We start from the raw sequence: 22,429 nt of genomic DNA on the forward strand, positions 1-22,429 counted from the left end.
CTCCAAAAAGACGTGTTTGCCGATTCCGGTCCTTACCTGAGACACATCTGCCTCTGTAGGCTACCTCCTGACTGACATATCTAAGAGCAGGCGAGACAGACAGAAGGGGAGACAGACGGGAGATTGGATGCTCTCGGAAGCGCGTTTGTACGGGGGGCAAAGTAATTGAATTAGCTCGGTGGAGATAGCGGGGATTAGCGCTTCAGAAGCGGCTCGGGTCTGCGACCGCGGCGGGGAGAACCGACAGCCTCCAGCGCTGCGGTGCGAGTCTCACTCAACACCTGCTATGTCAGTCCACAGAAACGGGAGGCGGTCGAGCCATAGGCGCTATGCTGTCAGTCAGGACTCAGAGGAAGGTCGATTCACCCAGAACGTATCCTCAGTGCTGGATGTATGCACACGCAAACCGGCACCTGTTCACGGCCTATACCTGAAAAAAACAACCTCAACGCCTATTAAAGCTCCGTCAAGACTGAAAAGTTAAAGGACTGGTTTACTTTCAGAATAAAAATGTCCTTTTGATTTACTCACCCCCATGTCATCCAAGATGTTCATGTCTTTCTTTGTTCAGCCAAAAAGAAAGGTTTTCGAGGAAAACATTCCAGGAGTTTTCTCCATATAGTGGACTTCAATGGGCATCAATGGGCTGAAGGTCCAAATTAAAGTTTCAATGCAGCTTCAAAGGGTGCTACACGATCCCAGCCGAGGAATAAGGGTTTTATCTAGCCAAAAGGTCGCTTATTTTCTAAAAAAACTAAAAATGTATATACTGATAACCAGTGCTGGGGAAAGATACTTTTAAAAGTAATGCATTACAATATTAAGTTACTCTCTAAAAAAGTAACTAATTATGTTACTTAGTTACTTTTTATGAAACTTTACTTTTGCGTTACTTTTTTAATCTGGGCTTGACTGTTTGTTTTTAATATAAAAAGTTCTATTTTTGGCAAACGTAAAAGCCTTTTCAAAAGTGAAAAGTAAATTCACGTCTGTACAGTAGACCGCAGAAGAAAAAAATGTTAACTCTTCACCGCTTATTAGTATGGTTGAATTGGATCATCGAAAGTCGGCAGCATAGACATGGGTTAATAAAATGGGATTAAATGCACAAAGGATATTTGTATTATTTAACATTTAATCACTGCAGAGTTGAATTTCACAGTTTTTATTAGTTTTGAGGAATACTGAATCTGTTTTTTTGTGAGTGAGATGAAAATGCATGTTCACATTTATTCTAAAACTAACATTTTCTTGTCAATTAAAAAGTAATGCGTTACTTTACTATTTACTTGGAAAAAGTAATAATGTTACGTATCTCGAGTTACTTGTAATGCGTTACCCCCAGCACTGCTTATAACCACAAATGCTCATCCTACACTATCTTTGTGATGCTTCACGCATTAAATAAACATGTTGGAAAGGTAACAGTTCGGTAAGTTAGTTCTTCATCTGTGTACGCCGGTTCAAAAAGGTAGGGTAGGGTGAAAAACTCTCATTTTCTCCTCCAACTTCAAAATCACCCAATAACGTTGTTTTACTTTTTTTTTTTTTTTTTTTTTTTTTGTAAAGTGCATTTGACTTTCTTTGCACATTCGCTTTGTAAACACTGGGCTGCCTACAACATGCATGACCTTTCCAGCGTGACTACGTAATGTGTGAAGTCGAGCTAGTGCAAGATGAGCATTTGTGGTTAAAAAGTATATACACTTTTTTTTTTTTTTTTTTTTAGAAAGTAATAGTTTGTTTTGCTAGATAAGACCTTTATTCCTCGGCTGGGATTGTGTAGAGCCCTTTGAAGCTGCATTAAAACTGCAGTTTGGACCTTCAACCTGTCCACTCAAGTCCACTATATACAAGCTACACTCTTACAAATAAAGGTGCATCACGATGCCATAGAAGAACCTTTTTTGTCTAAATGGTTCCATAAAGAACCTTTAACATCTGAAGAACCTTTCTGTTTCACAAAAGGTTCTTTGTAGCGAAAAAAAGGGTTCTTCAGATTATAAATATGCAAGAAAGAGATGATTCTTTAAAGAACCTTTGACTGAATGGTTCTTTGTGGAACCAAAAATGGTTCTTCTATGGCATCGCTGTGAAGAACCTTTTAAAGCACCTTGATGTGTATCAGAATTCCTTACAAAAACACTTTTTGGCCATATAAATATCAGTAGTTGCACAAAATTGCATATTTTTGCTCAGTTTAGGCATCTGAATAAAAATGTTTTTTCCTCCTTGAGTGTTAACAGGATTACCAAATTATTATTATTATTATTATTATTATTTTTAATCACACTGGTCTTTATGTTTAAATATGTAATGTTTACGTCTTAAGGCTATACTTTTAAACCAGTGCCGGATCAAATGTCTTGAATGCTTGTTTTAGCTAATGAATTTACATTATTTTTCAAGTTGTTTGTAATCACTGGATGAAAAATTGATTTTCTGAGTCCAAAAACAATACTATTTAAGTCTTCCTACTTAAACACTGTCAGAAAAAAGGTATAGTTCTGTCGCTGGAGCAGTACCCTAAGGTACAAAAGTGAAAAGGTACATCTTTGTACATATTAGTAAGGTACATATTAGCACTTTAAAAGCACATATTTGTACCTTTTCACTTTTGTACCTTAGGGTACTGCCCAACGACAGAACTGTATCTTTTTTTCTGACAGTGAAGTAGTAGCTCACTTCCAGAACAAAAATTTACAGATAATGTACTCACCCCCTCATCATCCAAGATGTTCATGGCTTTCTTTCTTCAGTCATAAAAAAAATTGTTTTTTGAGGAAAACATTTCAGGATTTCTCTTCATATAATGGACTTCTATGGTGCCCCCAAGTTTGAATGTCCAAAATACAGTTTAAATACAGCTTCAAAGGTCTCTAAATGATCCCTTTACAAAAAAGATAAAACAGCGATAAAATTGAGATGGGAGTTTTTCCGGCATACCCTACCTGGGAGTTTTTTCCGGCATATTGAACCGGAGTATGCATGCGCATCGCAGAGCTAGACAAGATGAGCATTTGAGGTTAAAAGGTATATGAACTGTAATCTTTTTAGAAAATAACTATTTCGCTAAATAAGACCCTTCTTCCTCAGCTGGGATTGTTTAGAGACCTCTGAAGCTGCATATAAACTGTATTTTGGAAGTTCAAACTCGGGGGCACCATAGAAGTCCATTATATGGAGAAAAATGCTGAAATGTTTTCCTCAAGAAACAATTTCTGTACGACTGAAGACAGACATGAACATCTTGGATGACAAGGGGGTGAGTACATTAGTCACCTTTTAAAAGTCAATATTCATGTACTGTATGACTGTGAAATTTAATAGCAATGTTTAAGTTGTTTCTACGTAATTTTTTTCTAGTGTAGAAAAATACATATGGCTTCTTAGGGTTTTGTTTCTCGGCCTACAAATCCCAATTCCCTAATATTTTCAGGTTTTCCATGACTGTGTTAATTTTGCCCTCTGCAATGCCTTGCTCAGTGAATTTCGTTAGAAACACTGTAAACATGCGAGCTATTTTTCTCTGCTAATAGAGCCCATTATGAACCTTAAAAATTCCCAAACGACCAGGGTTTATATGGGATACAGAGCTGCAAAACAGAGTTTGAGTTTTGGCCTCTGGTGCTGACTGAATATGAATGAGCACGACGACGAAATGAAAAACAAATCTCACTGTCAAATACACATCTAACAACGCTACACATTTGCAAAACATTCCTTTATTATAAATAAATCTTCTTCATTTTTTTGGTATAAAAACTAGCATGCTTCAACCATGGCATTTTACAGCTTCACAACCCCGCGGTTACGGTTCAGTCAGCCAATACAAGACACGTCATCTCAGAATGCAGGTTTCTGACAAAGTGGGACAAGAATGAAAAAATCTGCACGACCACAAAAATACAATAACAACAAACATAGTTTGACTCTGGTAGTTTTCATATATTTTCTCTTTTTTTACAACCACATTTCCAAAGTTTTACCGTGAACGTCTCCATCTGCAGAATGTTTACACGATTATTTGTGGAAAGTTATTTTTTGTATGACTGCAAGCCTGCACCTTCAGTTTTGTGAGTGTGTGCGTGTTCACGTGTGTTCATGGCAGGATCGGTAGCTCTTGAACGCAGGATAGCAGTCTCACTGGAAGGTCCCGTAAGTCCGTTCATGTCCCAGGATGCTGCAGGTTTTAGATTGATGCAGAACGATATAAAAATCTCATGCTCAGATGCCCGTTCCAGGTCCATTTGCCTGTCAGCGCATCCTGCTTCAGACAGGGCCCCGCCCTCGGCTCCGCCCACAGAGAGTGTGCCTCTTCAGATGGCATGATTGCTGTAGCTGACATATGTCGTCTTGGTGGAAGATGCTGCTGGAGAGGAAAACACATTAGAGAATCACATTCGCTCTCGCTCGACTGCGTGCGCATTACCTGCGCAAGTCAAGTATTTTAGTCAAGCATCATTTTATGGTCACTGCTCATAAAAATAAAAGGTTTTTTTTGGCAGCGATTCTGCAAAGTGTGAAGAACATTTTAAAAATGGGAAAAACCTACTTTCAATCTAAAGATTCTCTCGTTAAAGAGCTGTCAGTGTCTACAAAGAACCTTTAATATATTCTAAGTATATTAACCTATAATATATTATATATAAATATTTCTTAAATATATACACGAATGTGTTTGTATTTATATATACATAATAATTACACACAGTACACACACTCATATTAGTCAAACTCAGACTTTTGTTTTGTATGCGATTAATCACGATTAATCATTTGACAGCCCTAGAGAAGTTACATTTGTCTGTTAGTGGTGTTTTCTTGGTGAATAAATCAGTGTTTGTGAATGAATCTTTTGAGTAAACAAATTGTTCATAAAAGTGGCAAAGAGTCGAATAAACAAGACAAATACAAATCTGTTTAGACTAGTCTAGCAGGTGTTTCATTCAGCAGTAAACATACTGTTATGTATAAACTTGTCTGGTTTGGTGTTTTCTTATCTAATGAATCAGTGTTTTTAAGCAAATCCTAATTGTAGTCTCTCCTTGATTAATTTTTCTTGTGTTGCAAATGACAAAACTGTTGAGTGAATAATTCAATGATTCATTCAAAATACACAACCCAGCTAAGAGGGAACGCTCTCAGAAATTCAATTAACGTTCTCTTAAACTTACAAATAAATATTCTTCCAAACATTAGTAGAACATTTGTCCCGAGTTATCTGGTATTTAATAATGTTTTCAAAATTTAACCACAAAAAATAATATTTTTACATTTTTCATGAGATATATATTTTTCTGAAACGTTTTAGTTGGATGCTTATCTAACATTTTTTTTAAATGTTAAATATTTTGCTTTTAAAGAATGATATTATTTAAAGTGTACCTAAAACATACTTGCAATAGTATCACTTTAGCACAATCAAATATAAGTATATCTTTAGTTGGACTTCAGCACTACTTCTCCACAGTTAAAGTGCAAATTAAAGTACAAAATTTGTCCCAAGTTACCTGGCATTTAATAATGTTTTCACAATTTAACCACAGAATAATATTATTTTAAATTTTTTATGGGATATATTTTCTTTGATATTATTATATATATTTTCTTTTAAACATTTTAGTTGGATGTTTGTCTAACATTTATCTAAATGTTAAATATTTTACACTTTTTAAACTTGTGTCAGAATGTTCCAAGAAAATTTTAAAGTTCCCGTAATATTTGCAAAATGATAAAATGGAATGTTCCCTTAACTTTTGCATAACCAAGAAAAACATTTTGAATGTTTAAAGAACATTCACAAATTACATTTTTATACTTTGAAAGGAACGTTAGCAAGATGTTCTTAAAAACAGGTGGTGTAACAATGAAACCTGCATAAATGGTTACAGAACGAATCTTTTTGTTGAACGGATTCATAAGATGATGAATCAAACACTCCACCACTACTGGCTGGCGGCATTTCGGCATTTCAACCATTTTTTTTTCTCATCTCTTTACTAAATTAAAGTATCACAACGGCCAAGAATGAAATACAAACTTGTCTAATTTAGTCAGCAAAAGTTTTGGGTGGTCTTGATACTGATACACGAGTTGCGCTTTAATGTTTCATAAGGCAAAGCATCACCCGCAGCACAGAACAAAATAATTGGCTTGATGACTTAAAATGGGCTTATTTCCCCTCAAAGCTTTGGATCACTTCTGAGTGATTAAATTTTCAACACTCCATAATCCAGCACTTTGGAGGAAAAAAAAAAAAAAAGAGCCAGAAAATTTCTCAAGCTGGCAAATAAACGCAGCTAGTCGGATATGCTAAAAAAAACGTGAACATTGATGTCACACTTTACTTTGCCTGTCTACCTCCGGCAAACATATCAGCGGGAAACTTTTGGTCTTCAAGGCTTGTGTTTAGTTAAGTCTACTATTTTGTATTAAACAGATGTTCGACATACTGGAACATTTACTAAACATCTGGAGGGAAAAAATGTGACGCTAACAGAGTAGAAATAAAGTGCAATGGTGACCGCAGCAGCCTTCGATTATCAAAGCATATTTCCTATTATTATATTTTTTTTTCACTTTAGAAAAGCTTTAAAAGCTCTGAGAAGAATAATAGCATTTTATGTGAAAAGTGCAAAAAATCAACAATGGGATTTGCACTATTTTGCTCTACATAGGTGAAGGACTCACTGTTGGTCTCCATGCTCTCACAAAGCTCGGTCTTCACTTCCCCGTTGGGCCGGTCGCTTCCCTTCTGTACTAGTTTTCCTGACATGGTGGCGGCAGTGACGATCGCTTTGAAGCTGCGCTTGCGTTTGGGCACGTTCTGCTCCGGGTGGAAGATGATGATATAGACTTTGGGCATGTACAGCATCCCCAGAGACACAGACGCGCTGAGGCTGAGAGAGATGGTGAGGGTGGTGGTCTGGATGTACATCTGAAAACAACACACATCAGATGGAGACAGACAGAGAGAGAGAGAGAGAGAGAGAGAGAGAGAGAGAGGGGGAAAGTCAAGGTAAGTCAGAAAAAGACCAGATCTGTATGCAGTTCCTTTCTCTGGAGTTTGACATCTCTCTAGGCAGTTTCTGGATCTTTTTACACAATTTAAAACCTTCAGAAATGTAACAGCGGCTCCTGTAAGGCCTAGCAAATGAATAAGTTATACAATAAGGTCATCCAAAAATCATTTTTATGCCAAATTGAGGTTTCATACACATATCATATAGTTAATACTTAACAAATGTAATAATGTAACAACAACAACAACAACAACACAATGACATTTAATATAGATTTTTTTAAAAAATCAGTTTTGACATTTTTTCACACTACAAATGACAAAAATAAGATGTTACATTGCTATAAAAAATATATGCATTGTGACATTATTTTCATGACAATTAAGTGCATGCCTAAATAAATAAATACATAAAAATTGATCAAAAAAGAAAAAAAAAATACATTACTGTAATGTGAAAAATATTTCAGTGGTTATAATCATGATTTTTTTTTTTTTTTTTTTTTTTTTAATTTGAAGTCAATTGTGGAAAAACAAAATTGGAATTCTAAGATATTAAGTCAATTATATAAAATACATTCAGAATTATCAGATATACAGTCAAAAATTAAATTAAATGATTAAATTAAATGATTAAATAAAGTTGCAATTATGAGATATAATCATAATTATGAAAATAAAATTGTAATTATTAGATATAAAGACAACTGTAAGAAATAAGGTTGGGATTCTGAGATATAAAGTCAATTATTAAAAATAAAGTCAAAAATTATGATATATGAAGTCAAAATGATAAGAAATACATTTTGAATTAAGAGATTTAAAGAGAATTATGATAAATAAAGATGGAATTCTGAGATACAAAGTCACAATCATGAGAAATAAATTTAAATTATGAGAGATACAGTCATTTATGAGAAATACATTCAGAATCAAATTAATGAAAAAGTGTCAGAAATTAGGAGCAAAAATGTTTTTTATTGTGTGCATAATAAAATAAATAAATAAATAAATAAATAAATAAGAAAAAATAAATATTTGATGCTCAAATCAAGGGTGAAAAATGCGATGCAGAAACAATTTTGACTCAGAAATTGCTGGTAAATTGGCAGGAAATGGCAAGTGACTTTTAAGTATGACATTTTGAAACAGAAAGGCTGAAATAGCATTTCCTTGAAAAAGGAAATCCAATAATCTGTTTTATTTAACTTTGAAAAATCATTTTTACCGTGTGATTTTTGCTATTCACCAGGCTTCTTGAGTTTGACAAGAATTCACAGAAACCCTAAGACCTCCACACACACACACACACACACACACACACACATCAAGACTTCTCAGATGCTGGAAGCATAATTAGCGGCTGATAAGGACACATGCTCACACTCAGAGACAGATTTACAACTTTTCTTAATTAGAATTTAAAAATGAAAGCTCTTACTCAATTAACAGACATGAGCACACAAGACACACTGAGTCCTGTGAACACACACACACACACACACACACACACACACAAGCGAACAGAAGAAGAATCCTCAAAGGCTAAGCACTCATGTGTATCTCTGTCTCCAGCAGGGGGTAAAAATCACAGAGAACGACTGCTAGCAGATGGCAAGACACGCTTGAGTCCAAACGCACAGTGAAACCAGAGACAGATAATAGTAAGTGTGCTAATGTAGAAGCGTAATGAAAAGCACTGGTCAGAGAGCAGCTCCAGCAACCCACTGATCCATAACGGGACTGGACTGGATGGCACTGGTGAGTGAGAGCGGAGATCAGTGCGGTTTTCAAGACAATCCACTGGGGTAAATGCTTAGTGGCATTTACAGAACAGAAACAGGCTGCAGGAGCGAGATCCTAAAATATGAGCTGCCAAACAGGAAGGAGACATGCTAAATGTTCAAATAGACACTAGATAAGGCCTAATACAGAAAGTAAAGAAAAAAAGCATATTAGAATGATTTATGAAGAATCATGTGACACTGAGGACTAGAGTAATAATGCTGAAAATGCAGCTTTGCATCACAGAAAAAAATTATAAAAATATATTCAAATTGAAAACCGTTATTAGGGGTTCAAGCGCATAGCGCTGAAATCGTATTGTAATTGTTAGATGGTTCCGGATGAGCGATTTTCACGCAAAACTGATTGTGCAGACCAAACCATAAGTCGTAGAGAGTTGAAACTTGGAGGGATGGTAGTACTCACACCACACCACACCGCCACAATGTGACCAAGTCTCACCCCAATCGGCCTGACGGGGGCACTACAGCGATCTAAAGTATGAAATCACTCATAACTCCTAAACCGCAGGCTCAATTGTCCCATCTCATTGGAATCCTTGGCTTATGCCGGACAAAACACGATTTGATCGTGAGCCTGGGGAAATTTTCAGGTACAGTGTAAAAAACAAAACAAACAAACAAAATAAAAAGAAACACGCAATTTGCTGACTCAACCTAAAATAATTTGTTATCCTGATGCCCAGAAATTTTAAGTTCAGTCAACTTAAAAATGTTAAGTTGTACTACGTGACAACTTAGATATTTAAGTTGACTAAACAAAATATTTGGTTTGTTAAACTTAAAGCTGGGCTTGTTACCCAGCTGCCTTAAAATTGTAAGTTGAATTAAATCAAATATCTAAGTTGTCACTTGGTACAACTTAACATTTCAAGTTGGCCAAACCTTTTTTTGAGTTGACAAAACTTAAAATTTTAAGGCAGCCGTGTAACAAATTATTTTAAGTTGACTCAACAAATTGTTTTTTTAAAGTGTATTTTGCATTTTTTGCAAAACCTACTTTTGCGAACCAGTCCTAGGTTCTTCACCCAATCAGAAACAAATCAGTGCAGAAAGATTCTCTGGAGAGTGAATATCAATAATTATCAACAAAAAAAGACTTTCGACTCCCCGTGGCAAAGGAATGAGATATCTATGCCAAACTTGGCACACTTATGTAAGAGCACAAGCTGAGGTCACAGGAAAAAAATTGTGGAGACTGGCCACTTGGTGGCGCTATAAGAGGGGAAAAAACTTAAAAATGGCTACAACTAGGCAACCATTTGTCCTATCAGCATGAAAATCACTGCGCACGGTCTTGGTCCAAAGTGCCACAGGTGTCTATGGGGATATTTGCATATCTAAAAAAAAAAAAAAAAAACATGGCCATTGGCCGATGAAGTTTGAGCATCTATTAGACAAGGTTAACGGAGGGTGATCGGAACGAAACTTGGTGGGTCTGTTTCACTCACAGCCTCAAAGGTCGTATGATAGACCTCCTCGTTCTGAACAACTTTGCCTCTAGAACTACTGCTGTCAATCAAACCATTTTTTAAATGATTGACAAGATGTGAAAAACCTACTTTTGCGAACTACTCCTAGTACTAGTCTGGAAAAAACACTGCAGTACAATTCTCTGGACTGTCTACGTCAATAATTATCAAAAACATTGAAATTTACCCTTTGGAAAGCTATAACAGGGGCCTGTCCAAATATACCCAAAAGCCTATAAAGCCTAAACAAAAACTCAAAACTTCACAAAACCCACTGAGCACATGCGACAGGTGATTCTAAACAAGCATGCAAAGTTTCAGGGAGAACAGTCATAAATGTTATAAAAACATATTTCTATGGTAAATCACTTGGATTTGACAATGCTTTTTTAATAATCGATTTAGGTGGTTACAGGCTTGCTAAATAATATGCAATGTCTTTTTCCTTATGTGCTTAAATACCTAAAGCGCTTGAACCCTGGTAATCACTGCTTCCAGCTATATTTGTAATTGTAAAAATATCTCATATAATAATATAATGCATTTTTGATCAATTCTAAAATATATATAATTTAATTTCTAAAATTTGATAGCTAAGGAAATATGTATATCATCCTTACACACACAGCACAGAACAACTCAAATACTGAATTGGTTTCTAAGGTCAGAAATTGCAGGTAATCACCTGAGCCCGGCTCCTTGGGTATCGATCCAAAGCGGTCTGACACAGATTGGAGGTTTTCCACTAAAAGCTACATATAACTCAGCGTTAATTTGCCTCTAGATCAAAGAAATCACTTCAGACTAACAACCTTGCCGTTAATACCAGTCAGAGGAAACACTGCTCATTATATATAATCACCAAACTTTTGAGTTCTCAGAAACTTCGGCTTTAAACGTCCGCTTTTCTGGGGACAGCTATAGAATACATGACATCTCTGATGCTATTTGCCATCATCTTCCACTCGGCGGGAATATAATGTATCGATCTGTGCGCCTGTGCTGTATTATGACCGCCGGCTCTGGCAGAAACGCCACATATCAGTGGCTTATGCTGTTAGAACTTAATACTCCCATAAACCCTCAGGATCCAGACAGAACTTTAAAAACACAGTCACTGAACCAGAGACTTCACAGCTCAATATAAGTTTGATTTTTGTCTTTTTTCATTTTAATTTTAGCTAAGTTTTTTTTTAAATGTCTGTATAGTATTCATCAATTTCTTTTTCTGTTTTAATTTTATTTTAGCACATCAAACTAAATGAAAATGAGAAATTCTGTCTTGATTTTTTCTTTTAAATATATATCTTAATACAATATATCTTAATATTTTAATTTCAGGTTAAAAAAATAATTTAATTTATTATAATATCCCTGATTTATTACATATAATTTTGTTTTAAATAAATACTACTGGAAAACTATATGACCAATAAGTTGTGACAGCATGTTTGTACATTAACTCATCAACATAAATTAATCAATTTTTAACTTTATGAGTTGTACAAGGTTCAACTCATTTTTAAAGCCAGTTTAATGTAATTTAAGTTGGAATGACTTTAACAGCAAAGTTGATTGTACTTGAATTTAAGCAATAACTTAATTTTACATTTAAAAATAAATATTTTAGGTAACACTTTACTTAAAGCCTTTATATATAATGCAAGTAGTTTTAATGCATTATTTATGCCTTGTAATGCACCTTATAATGCACTGTACAATCTCATAAATAATTGTAACCACAGTTATATATATATATATATAATACATCATAACACTTATCAATTAATTGTTACACTATGCATTTTATATACCCTTTATAGCCCTTTGTAATGCATTACACATGAAGACTAAGTAAAGTGTTACCATGTTTTATTTATCAGTTTTAAGATCTATGTTGTCACAAAAGATCATGTTTTTAAAATAAACCCATTTTATATCATACAATTTTAAAGTATTTTAATCATTGATTGATTTTATTTTATTCATTAAATTAAATATATTACATTTTTTGTTACCAAATGTTGCATTACACTGTGTGTTTTTTCTTTAAAATAATTCAGCCATTTTTGCAGTTATTTTGGATCTGTTACAGTAAAGTTACAGTAAAATACATCACACTCTATCAATCAATGTAAATTTGATTCCTCATGACTGACCCTGCAAGCTCTTAAAGTTAGAATAATATTGGAAAATTCCTGCCAAATAGAGGCTAAATCAAATCTCAACGGGTTTTAAAACATTTTCCCAGTGGGTTTATAATAGAATCAGCCGTATATAAGCTATAGGAATAATAAAAACAAAAATCACACCAGGACGCAGTGAATTTTTTGAAGTACTGCAGTAACAAAAAGAGGCCGAGCGCATATGATTGTGTGAATGAACGCCTTCACACTGAGCACTTCATTGTGTCAATTTCATAGAAGTTCCTCGAGAACTCTTGAGGTCTGAAGTTAAACAGATGATTGTAGCATATAGAGTTGTATTTAAAGTCTACATTATACTTTTCCTTAATGCTTTTCAGAGCCAGAGCTAAATAAAACGGTGGCGCTGCTGTGGATTCAATTACCCTGCAGGTATCCAGTTGTATACATGCTTTCACACATGATCAGAGCTGTGAAGTGAGGAAAGCAACTGTAGTATACACTAGCTCACAGACGCATTGCTGTCTATATAAGTGATTGATCTGAAACATACAATTTGCCAATGGTATGCTGTATTATAATAACACAATACTATAAATATATCTATCTGTTTACCAAAAATGCAACAAAAACAAATGTCAGGCATATAAATGATTTAGAGTTTTACTTATTTTTAAAACTGTATACATTTACAATTAGAAGAAAAAGTAATGTATATGTATGTAATCTTTATTTTAAAATATAATTATTTAATTCCTGATTATTTTACAGGTTTTATTTTACAGTGTACTTTCTACAGTAATAACAGTAAATTATGTATAATTACATGCAACTAATTACCAGAAAATTAAATAATTGAACTGCAACAATCACACTTTAAAGTGTAACCTTTTTGTTTTATTTTATTTTATTTAAATAATTTTATTTTTTGATTAAATATACACGCTGTACTAAAATATTTCTTGTATTTTTAAATATATACATATATATGCAAACAATGTGATAATGTTTTATTGCTACTTGTTTTTATATTATCATTATTATTATTATTAATGAGACTATGTTCACAAGTCTCATGTACGTCCAATGTAATGGATTTCAAAGTGAAACAGGCTATGAAATGAGACAAATAATAAAATTAAATAAACAATTAGGATACACTTTACTTTAAGGTTTTCTTGTTGCTGTGCAATACATATTTAATATTTATAAACAACATGTACTTACTATAGGATTAGGGTTTGGTTTAGGGTCATCTGTATGTAATAATACATAATTACAATGTATAAGAAGGACATTTTAAAACAGTGTTGTCAATATTAACGAATAATGTACTTAAGTAAATTATTATATTTTGGTTAAAGATTAAGATTCTAAATATTTTTCTCTGATTTACACTTACATTCCTTCATTCTGACTCTTTGCTATAACATGGTCTTACAAAAAGAAGAAGAATGTGTATTGAAAGCACAGTTTTCTTAAACATTCTCTTTAGATAGGGATCTCTCTAGCTTTTGGGTCAGAGATTGTGTGTTATTGGCGAGGAGGTCTCGTTGCCTTATTCCTGATCTGTTTCCTTTCCGCCCAGCCGAACAGAACGACGGATTGCAATAAAATCTGAATTACTGTTGCCGCATGATCCGATAGCGAAGCGCACGCGCGCACAGACCTCACGTTGAGCTCTGTCTCTAGAAACGACCTGCGTGGTGTCAGTCATTCCTCTGCCTGCCAATTCCCCTGGTGTTTCATGAAGCCTCTCAATGCCCCCGTGTCACTCTTAATTAGTTTTGAAGAATCCTCGTACAGAAGCAGCCAGCAGACTATCAGCCTGGACTTCTAATAGTTCTCCATTTCCAAAGCCTGCGGCTCACAGAACTCATTTGAACAGGTTTGTAAAGGCTATTTCTCAGGTGACGGCACATGTTATTTTCTAGGCCAGAGAGCACAACCCCATGTGTAGGTGTTGGAGGGTGGGCAAACAGGGGAGTTCTGGGTAGTAAATGTAAAATTCATTCAAAAACAGATCACAGAACTACACTATTTCTCACTTTCTGCCCAAAATCATATTTTACTCAGCAGCAAACATCACATGCAACTGATCTGAGTACAACTAGAACTATTATATAGCTTTCTATTTGAATATGTTTTAAAATGTAATTTATTCCTGTGATCAAATCTGAATTTTCAGCATCATTACTCCAGTCTTCAGTGTCACATGATCCTTCAGAAATTATTCTAATATGCTGATTTGCTGTTCAAGAATTTTTTTTTAATTATTATTGATATCAATATTATTTTTTTTATTTTTTTTTTTTTCAGGTTTTTTTGATGAATAGAAAGATCCAAAGATCAGCATTTATGCACTATATCATTCAAAAACTTGGAACCAGTATAATTGTATTTTAATTTCTTTTTTTTTTTTTAAAGAAATTGTAGAAATGAATACCTTTATTTTGCAAGGATGCTTTAAATTGTTCAAAAGTGATGATTAAGGCATTTATAATGTTACAAAAGATTTCTATTTCAGATAAACACTGTTCTTCTGAACTTTCTATTCATCGAAGAAACCTAAAAAAAAAAAAAAATTCTACTCAGCTGTTTTCAAAATAATAATACTAAATGTTTTTTGAGCAGCAAATCAGAATGATTTCTGAAGGATCATGTGACTGGAATAACGATGGTAAAATTCAGCTGAAATCACAAGAATAAATTACATTTTAAAAATACATTCAAACTGAAAGCATAATACTTTTAAATAGTAAAATATTTCAAAAAGTCACTGTTTTGCTGTACTTTGGATCAAATAAATGCAGGCTTGGTGAGCAGAAGAAACTTTAAAAACCATTAAAAATTGTACTTTTTTGTAAAACAACTAAAACTAAAACAATTAACTAATGCTAATAACTAAAAATCAATAACAATTACATAAACGAATTCAACTGAAAACACTACTACAACTTTATGTAAAATTAAATTAAAAACAGAAAATATAAAAATACAATCAACTTTTAAATATTAGCAAAAACGAAAATAATATATTAATAATACTAAAAAAAAAAATCACGTGTAATCTGTTGCAGTTCAGGTTTAGGAGGGCAGAGGGAGCGATTTAATTTTATTTTGGCATTAAACATTGGTTTGCATAATGGCTGAAGTGATATTAATCTATTATATTACATTTTATATTTATCATGCCGTCTACATTTGTTTATTTACTGCATACTGAAGGAAAAAAAAATCAGTGAAGCGGAGAATATTAGCTGCGCATCTCTTTCCCCCTGGCCCGCCAGAATCTCAAATTGCGTCACAAACGCAGCAGATGAGGCTGATGCGAGGTAAGTATAGCCATCCCAAAATATTCATTTTTTTCTTTTAACTTTAAGTACCTCTATATGGCTTCTTAAACCGCAAGATCAATCTTTTAGTCTGTGATGTTTTCAGTTGATGCGTGAGTAAAGTTCTCTGGACTTTATGCTTTATGTGTTTCTGTCACGTAACTTAAATAAAACATTTAATAAAACACTTGTGTACTGTTAAAGCTACCTCAGGTAAATTGTCCAATGTAGTTAGTTAGCTAGATAGATAGCAATGCAACACTAGAGAGGATCTTGTTTACTCATTAACCTATGGATCAATAATTGACCTATGAATATCATCAGTCTTCAAGTTTATATGAAAAATACCAATTTAAATGGTTGTATTGTAGGTTATGTGATTTAACAGATATATGCTGCTAAATTACAGTTGTATACTGTAGATGACAAAACGGCGTTTTGCTGTTAATTTCAAAAACAGTAGCACACTGTATTTTTACAGTAAACACACTTTACACTTTGCTGGCAACCACAGCTGCCAGTAGATTACCGTTTTTTTACAGGGAAATTTTTTACAGTGCATACAGTGTTTTTGTTTAAGTGTGAATATTATAGGCTATATATAATAAGTAGTAGTTAAGTATAAAATGTATGTAATAAGTTTGGGGTGATATATTCATAGTAGTAGTTTTAATACTATTATTAATTAACAAAATGTGAGGGTTCCCTGTATAGTTTATAGCATTAGCTGATTTTTTTTCCATTTATTTTTTCACTGAGAGATTTTTTTCCTTAAGAAACATTTACATCTACCTGAAATATATCAAATCACATTATGTGATACTGTATGCTGTGAAATTGTGATATTTTCTGACACGGTTAGGCTGTTTCATATCTCATATCGTTACAACCCTAGTGTGCATTTATTAAATCTGCATGACTGATAAACTCATGCATCTCAAAGTAGTAGAAACTTTATTTTAACTGCATGCAAATGTGTAACAAATTCACGCTGTTCATCTGAAATACAAACTTTGTGTGACACAGCTGTCTGAGGACAACCAAATTATCTTTGTGCGAGGCGCTCACGGCATGCACAGGTACGAAAAATGTATTTTATCTTTCTTTTTGTTTTCTCAGCAGCTGTAGAGGATTCATACTTTAACACCAGCATGGCACATCGACAACATCTGGTCACCATAAACAGGTGTGTGAGATTTCCTACAGTCATTCATTTGAATAAATTAAAAAAGCAATCTTTTTTTCTTGCGCAGTTATGTCACTAAAGTCCAACTTGAGGGCAACTCTGGAAAACACGGCGCTCAATTAAATCAAGTTTCACAGGAAAAAGTCTGACATGATGTGGAATTAATGTTCATAACAGATTTGCATCAGAGCGGAAAAGCTTTTGAAACCGTTTGTGAATCTTTGTCGGAGAAAATTAACTTCACAGAAAAGTTCAACCACTTAAAACTTTTAAATCAACATGAAATTGTGTTCACGGCCCATTTAACCTCATAATACTTGTTTATAGTGGAAGAGAATACTATGCAAGTAAAATGCTATTCAAAAATTTGTTGTTGATTATGATAATGTTTTTATCAGCTGTTTGGAGTCATTCTGAGGGCACCCATTCACTGCTGAGCAAGTGATGCAATGCTGCATTTCTCCAAATCTGATGAAGAAACAAACTTGGATGGCCTGAGGGTGAGTACACTTTCTGCACATTTTCATACTGTTAGTTGAGTAACCAAACATTACAGTGACTTATTAACCTCCAGTGATTTAATCACATCGAGTATCAGTGCATCTCCAGAAGTTAGTTGTAGACAGCAGCGGACGCTCACTAGGGTTACACATAGGCTCACAGCAGCAATTAATAGCTGACACTCCTGCTCAGGTGTGTTATCAGAGTGATGGAAGTGAGGCTGACATCCATCTGTTCACCCAATCACACAGCATGAAGTTAAGCGACAATTAATCAAGCAGGGTTAGCCACACATATGCCAGTGATATGCCACACATATGCGCACTCAATAGACGCTAAACCTAAACGCTGACCACCCAGGTCCAAGATATTTTAGCTAAATATGCGCAGAAACTTGAATGTGTTCATACCTAATATTGTCACAAAACGGTGACGCGGAAAGAGGAAATGTGTGAAACACCGCAGTAAATTTCTTTGTCTTTGATCACAATTCCCACCCAGAAATTTGGAGAAAAATCAGATTAGATTACAATTTTGTAGTTCAAGTGTAAGACTGTGCCATGAACAAGCACAATGCAATGAGCAATAAAGTGAGAAGTGATAACATCTTATATGTAAATTTATGTAAATTAAGACATATAAAATCTCTGGCTCCTTACCAGATGCAAACATGGCCAGCAATGGGACATTTTTGACAGTTGTCTCAATTTCTGTAGTTTTATGATGGGTGTCTTAAACTAGCATTATTATTTTTATGTTTCTGTAAAGGTTAATCCACCACTATGTGTAAGCTCTTTAATCAAACTAGTGTTTATAACGCTAAAATGTAATTGTTGTTGTTATCCATGAATTTACTGCTTTACAAGAAAGGCAGAAAAAAAATGAAGCACTTTATTATTATTATTTTTATTCAGATGCCTAATTACAGTCAATAAAAACAGTCTAATAGATTTGTTAAGCACAGTATGTGCTTAAATTTATTCGACCACCTGTCATAATAAAGAAAAAATATATATATATATATTTTTTAGGAATCTGTCAAAAACTGGAATAAAAATAAAAATGTTATTGTCTTTAATTTGGCAAATAGGAAACGGAAACAACTAAATAGTCTGCATTCACACATAATAACCAACCATTTAATAATTTGTATGCCTCCTTTGGCCTTGACAATAGCTTGCATTCTTGCTGGCTTTGTTTTTATGTACTTTTCTCTGTTGTTATTGACTAATTTGCCATCTGAATTAAAAAAAAGGCGCTTCACTATTTTTCTGCCTTTTTTTGTAAAGCAGTAAATTTAAAAATTCATGGATAACAACAATTACATTATACACACACATTAAATTAATCAAAATTAATGTTAGATTAATGTTAGATTACAATAGAGACTTCACTGTTTCCACAAAAATATGAAGCAGCACAACTATCAACACTGATAAGAAGAAATGTTACTTGAGCAGGAAATCAGCATATCAGAATGATTTCTGAAGAATCACCAATACAAATATTTTCAAAATCCGCTCAAAATATGAGAGGGCATGTCTGAATGTTCATGACTTTTCTGAATATCCCAAGAAAATCCCTTCAGCGTCCTGATATAAATGACAGCTTTCAAACCACCGGATGCTGTCAGACAGAGTTCTTTAACTCAGACAGCGTCTTTAATGCTGTTATAGGCCTGACATCCTGCCATGATCAGCATCACTGCACCAATGGCTCAATGGCTTAGTGTCATTTTTCCTGTTCGATAAACAGATTCATTTGGCTAATTGACCACAAGAACAAAAAATCAATGCGTTTTAATGTGCAATGTGGAAAATGTGAGTGTGAATGAGAGTTACACGGAAACATCACTGTTTCAGTGGCTGTTTTTAAACCTCAGTTATTTCCAGATGCCTCTGACAGCTTTTCATGTGATCTGGTCATGCTTTAATAAGAAAACTATGGAAACCTTCAATAGCATTACTTGTTTTTCTGTGAATGATTCATAGATGCACATTATTTCAGACACAAAAAATTAGTGTGTATAATCTTTCATCAAAATCTAATAACCTGCTATGCTGCTATAACGACTTTTCACATTCATATATTTCAACCCCCTATAAACACCTGATGCCAGTCGGGCATGTAACACACGCTTTTCATGATCTAATAAATTAAAGCTACATTTTTTCTTGTTGAATACTCCGTTTCAGTTGGAAATCAATCCAGAATGATTATTTACACGTAATATACAAACACAAAGTGTAATATTTGAACAGAAGTGCTTAACGTGTTAGATTAAATGTCACTTTACATTATGCAACCACAATCAACAAATAAAACAGTTCAAATAACACACTTTGTGTACAAAAATATCTAACCATATAAAATATAAAAAATAAGAACACGTTTCATTTTTTAATACTAATTAACTTGAACAAATAATGAACAATAATTTATTAGTTATTCATTTGTTATTTATAACAGCGTTTATTAGTTTTAATGTTGCTTTACTAATACTTTTTAAATTAAAAGTTGTATTTGTTAATATTAATACACTGTGAACTAATATGAACAAACAATGAACAATTGCATTTAAAAATAACATTGACAAAGATTAGTAAATTAAAAAAAATACATTTTACTGTTAATTCATGCCAGTTAATACATTAAATAAGTGTAAAAAATATGATATTTATTAAATTATGTGTTAATAAATGAAACACTAAATAATTAATAATACAATGATAATTAGTAATAAACGAGACCAAAGTATTAACAAGTATGTATTTAGTGCCATTCAAAAATTTGGGATCAGTATGATTTTTAATGTTTTTTAAAGAAGTTTCTTATGCTCATAAAGACTGCATTTATTTGATCAAAAATACAAAAAATATATATATATTTTGTGAAATATTATTGCAATTTAAAATATCAGTTTTCAATTTCAATATGCTTTAAAATATAATTTATTTCTGTGAAGCAAGCTGAATTTTCAGCATCATTTACTCCAGTCTTCAGTGTCACATGATCTTTCAGAAATCATTCTAATATGCTGATTTATAATCAGTGTTGAAAACTTTGTGCCGCTTACTATTTTTTGGGACCTGCGATACTTTTTTTTAGGATTCTTCGATAAAAAAAAAAAGTTAAAAAGAACAGTGTTTATTCAAAATAGTAATTTTGTGTTACAATATACACTACTATTCAAAAGTTTGGGGTTGGTAATTTTTTTATTTTTTTATTTAAAGAAATTAATACTTCTATTCAGCAAGGATGTGTTAAATGGATAAAAAGAGATAGTAAAGACTTATATTGTTAGAAAAGATTTGTATTTTGAATAAATGCAGTTCTTTTTAACTTTTTATTTATCAAAGAATTAAAGAATAAAGTATCAGAGGTTCCAGAAAAACCCTAAAGACTTGAGTTATGGCTGATGAAAATTCAGCGCTGTGTCACAGAAATAAATTATATTTTAAAGTATATTAAAATAGGAAACCAATATTAGAAATGGCAATAATATTTCACAGTCTTACTGCTTTTGCTTCCATATTGTACATTGCAAAAATGGCCACTGAGAGACATTTTAGTAGTGCACGGGAGAACATTTCCAGTGGCTTGTTTCTCAGTGTGAGGCTGGGCTGTGAAAGAAAAAGCAAGCGCATGCAATAAAGAAACCATTCATACAAGCAGAGCCAATCGCTTTTCAAACTAATGTGTTGTTTGTATGACTGCAGCTGACCTCATCCTCAGCTTATTGTTTGCTGTTGTGACTCTAACTTGAGCTAAGTTTCTATTCCTCTTCTGTATGGTGTCTTCTCTCCGCTGCATTAGCTTTAGCACGTTAAGTCAAGGCAGCAGAAGCGATTTTCCCTTGCGCACAGATTTCCCATGATTAATAGCACGGCGCGTGGCACACTAAGGACTTGGGCGGTCACTCTCTCTCGACCGGCAGGAATATCATCTATTGAAAAGCTGCTGGGGAGGATGAATTATGACCAGTGCCTTTTGTGGCAGGTTCGCCTTCATGTATGATGATATTAGCAGGGCAAATGTAACTAAAGCTTATCTGAGGTAATACAACTTCCACTCTGAACAGCATGATCCTATACAGCAGGAGAAATTGTGTGATGGAAGTGTGTGTGTGTCCAGAAGAGATATGATATATTACAAATAAGAAGTGACAGCCTTGGCTAGCATATTTCTAAGGTTCAGATAAGGTGGATTTTCCTTCTAAACGATCCTAGGTCTTTCCTAGGTCACCGAAAATGGACAGTGGATAGAAAATGAAATCGTTTCATGTAGAAAACCCCACCAAACACTTAGTCTTTGATTCACAAGAGCTTGAAGAACAAAGGTGGCAGAACTAATTGAAAACAAAGCTGGCCTTCAAGGAATTAAAGACACTAAAGTGAAACCAAAACGTTAAAATGTCACATAAAGATCCAGTTTAGGTACGGTGTCTGGGATAGAGTAAATGATATTACTGCGCGGGAGGTGCAAGTTGCTTGTGTTATTTCAGGCGTAATATCCCTTATGCAAACTTAAATCTTCATAACATCATTCATAACAGAAAAATAGTAGAATATTTCACGCTCCAGCGAGAATATGCTTACACCCACGAGAGGATTACCATAACAGAAGTGCGGTTACTAAGAACTTTGCTACGTTTCAGATAATGTTGTAATATTACTGTGCATATCAATGTATTTCACCCACTGATCTGCTTGAAATGTGCATTTACACGCCGTGGCAGCATGCAGAGCCAACCTCAAACAAATCATCTGCAATTATAAAAACAGCATCGTACGATGAAATAAAACATCTCTGTGACTGTTAATAATGTACATTTTGGCCAACAGCCATTAAATTGCACTACTGAGACTCATTCACTTCAGTTACATCAGCACAAAGTAAACTTGACCTTAAGAAAAATCTAAATAACCCAAGCTTAAATCAGTTTACCATACATTTCAATTA

The 22,429-nt window shown here is 33.8% G+C and overlaps 1 protein-coding gene across 2 annotated transcripts in view; it reads right to left on the reverse strand.

The window, feature by feature from the left end:
- Positions 1-4,107: 4,107 nt before the first annotated feature.
- The window catches only part of grm8a (glutamate receptor, metabotropic 8a), a 226,784-nt gene continuing 208,462 nt past the window's right edge, over positions 4,108-22,429 (reverse strand). Inside the window, exons 10-11 of one of the 2 annotated variants that reach the window (XM_051107301.1) lie at positions 6,694-6,940; positions 4,108-4,369 (exon numbers count right to left, since the gene is read on the reverse strand). In XM_051107301.1, the coding sequence (XP_050963258.1) occupies positions 4,320-4,369; positions 6,694-6,940 (297 nt within the window). In that variant the 3' untranslated portion in view covers positions 4,108-4,319. Of the gene's footprint in view, positions 4,373-6,693; positions 6,941-22,429 lie in introns of both variants that reach the window. The other variant, XM_051107300.1, reaches the window with a different exon arrangement.

The sequence above is a fragment of the Labeo rohita genome, chromosome 4 (assembly GCF_022985175.1).
Source record: "Labeo rohita strain BAU-BD-2019 chromosome 4, IGBB_LRoh.1.0, whole genome shotgun sequence".
NCBI classification, from domain to species: domain Eukaryota; kingdom Metazoa; phylum Chordata; class Actinopteri; order Cypriniformes; family Cyprinidae; genus Labeo; species Labeo rohita.